Source organism: Cariama cristata, unplaced genomic scaffold (assembly GCF_000690535.1).
Source record: "Cariama cristata isolate BGI_N322 unplaced genomic scaffold, ASM69053v1 scaffold2508, whole genome shotgun sequence".
Classification (NCBI taxonomy): Eukaryota; Metazoa; Chordata; class Aves; order Cariamiformes; family Cariamidae; genus Cariama; species Cariama cristata.
The window spans coordinates 1-957 of record NW_009630428.1 but is presented as its reverse complement, the minus strand read 5'-3'; the positions used below and the strand labels follow the sequence as shown (position 1 = coordinate 957).

General features: G+C 56.2%; 1 protein-coding gene across 1 annotated transcript in view; it reads right to left on the bottom strand.

Annotated features, from left to right (window-relative positions):
• The window catches only part of MYCL (v-myc avian myelocytomatosis viral oncogene lung carcinoma derived homolog), a gene marked incomplete at its 5' end in the record, with an annotated part of 557 nt that extends 489 nt beyond the window's left edge, over positions 1–68 (bottom strand). Inside the window, 1 exon segment of the mRNA XM_009705506.1 lies at positions 7–68. Coding sequence (XP_009703808.1) covers positions 7–68 — 62 coding nt within the window.
• Positions 69–957: the final 889 nt, after the last annotated feature.

Here is a 957-nt window from a genome sequence, read left to right as displayed (position 1 = left end):
GGTGACTGGCTTCCTCAGGCTGAGCGATTGTCTCTTCTCCACCGTCACCACATCGATCTCCTCACCTTCTGCTCAAAATGGACATGGCAAAAAAAACAAAAAAAAAAGAAAAAAATCCCCATGAGCTGGGAGCCCCTGGTCACCCCTCTTCACCCCACTGGGGCTCCCCACAGCCCCTGGACGATTTCCCTGCTGCTGTCCCACCAAAGTTTGCTCACACACTGCAAAGCCACTCTGCGACCTCCCGAAGGGATTACGTGATTGAAGTGCTCTTCCAGGACCATCACATGGGAAGGAGCTTTCCCTCCACATTCATGTGCCCCGTCCCCTAAAATTGGCTGGGGCTTTACTTCTCCCTCACTTTGGCACCAGGAGCAACACGTGTCCAGGATAAAGGACCATCAGGCAAGAAACACCCGAGCCCACCTGTCCGGGGGACACAGGAGGAGCAGGATGCTGGGGACCTGGGACAGCCTAACTCCAAAGCTCATCCTGGTGTCGGGTGCTTTCATGGCCCATTGGAATTGTAAATGAGGGACGTGGGGGCAGAGCTGCCCTTTGTTCCCCTTGGCCACAGCTTCCCACTTCAGTGACTTGTTACTTTTCACAAGTGATAAGCCCCATTCAGCCCAGGCTTCCCGGGGACAGCAGGGACAATCCCCCACGGTGCAGGGGGGGAGGGAGAGGTGAAGGGGTCCTTCCAAGAGGCTCGGTGAACCTCGAAGGCATCCCAAGCCCAGGAGTCAGTGGGGGGAGGTTATCGAAGCTGTGAACAGCGAGACCCAAATAAAGCTTAACTGGACCCAAAGCACCCTGCCTGTTGTCATTGCTGCTTGTCCCACCCCAGCAAAGCCCAGTGGCGCGAAGCTGGTCCCTGGGCACAGCGTGGTGACCTGGCTCCAGGCACGCCTGCGATCGCTCTCACTTCAGGGATGCGCTTCCACTTTTTTTTTTTTT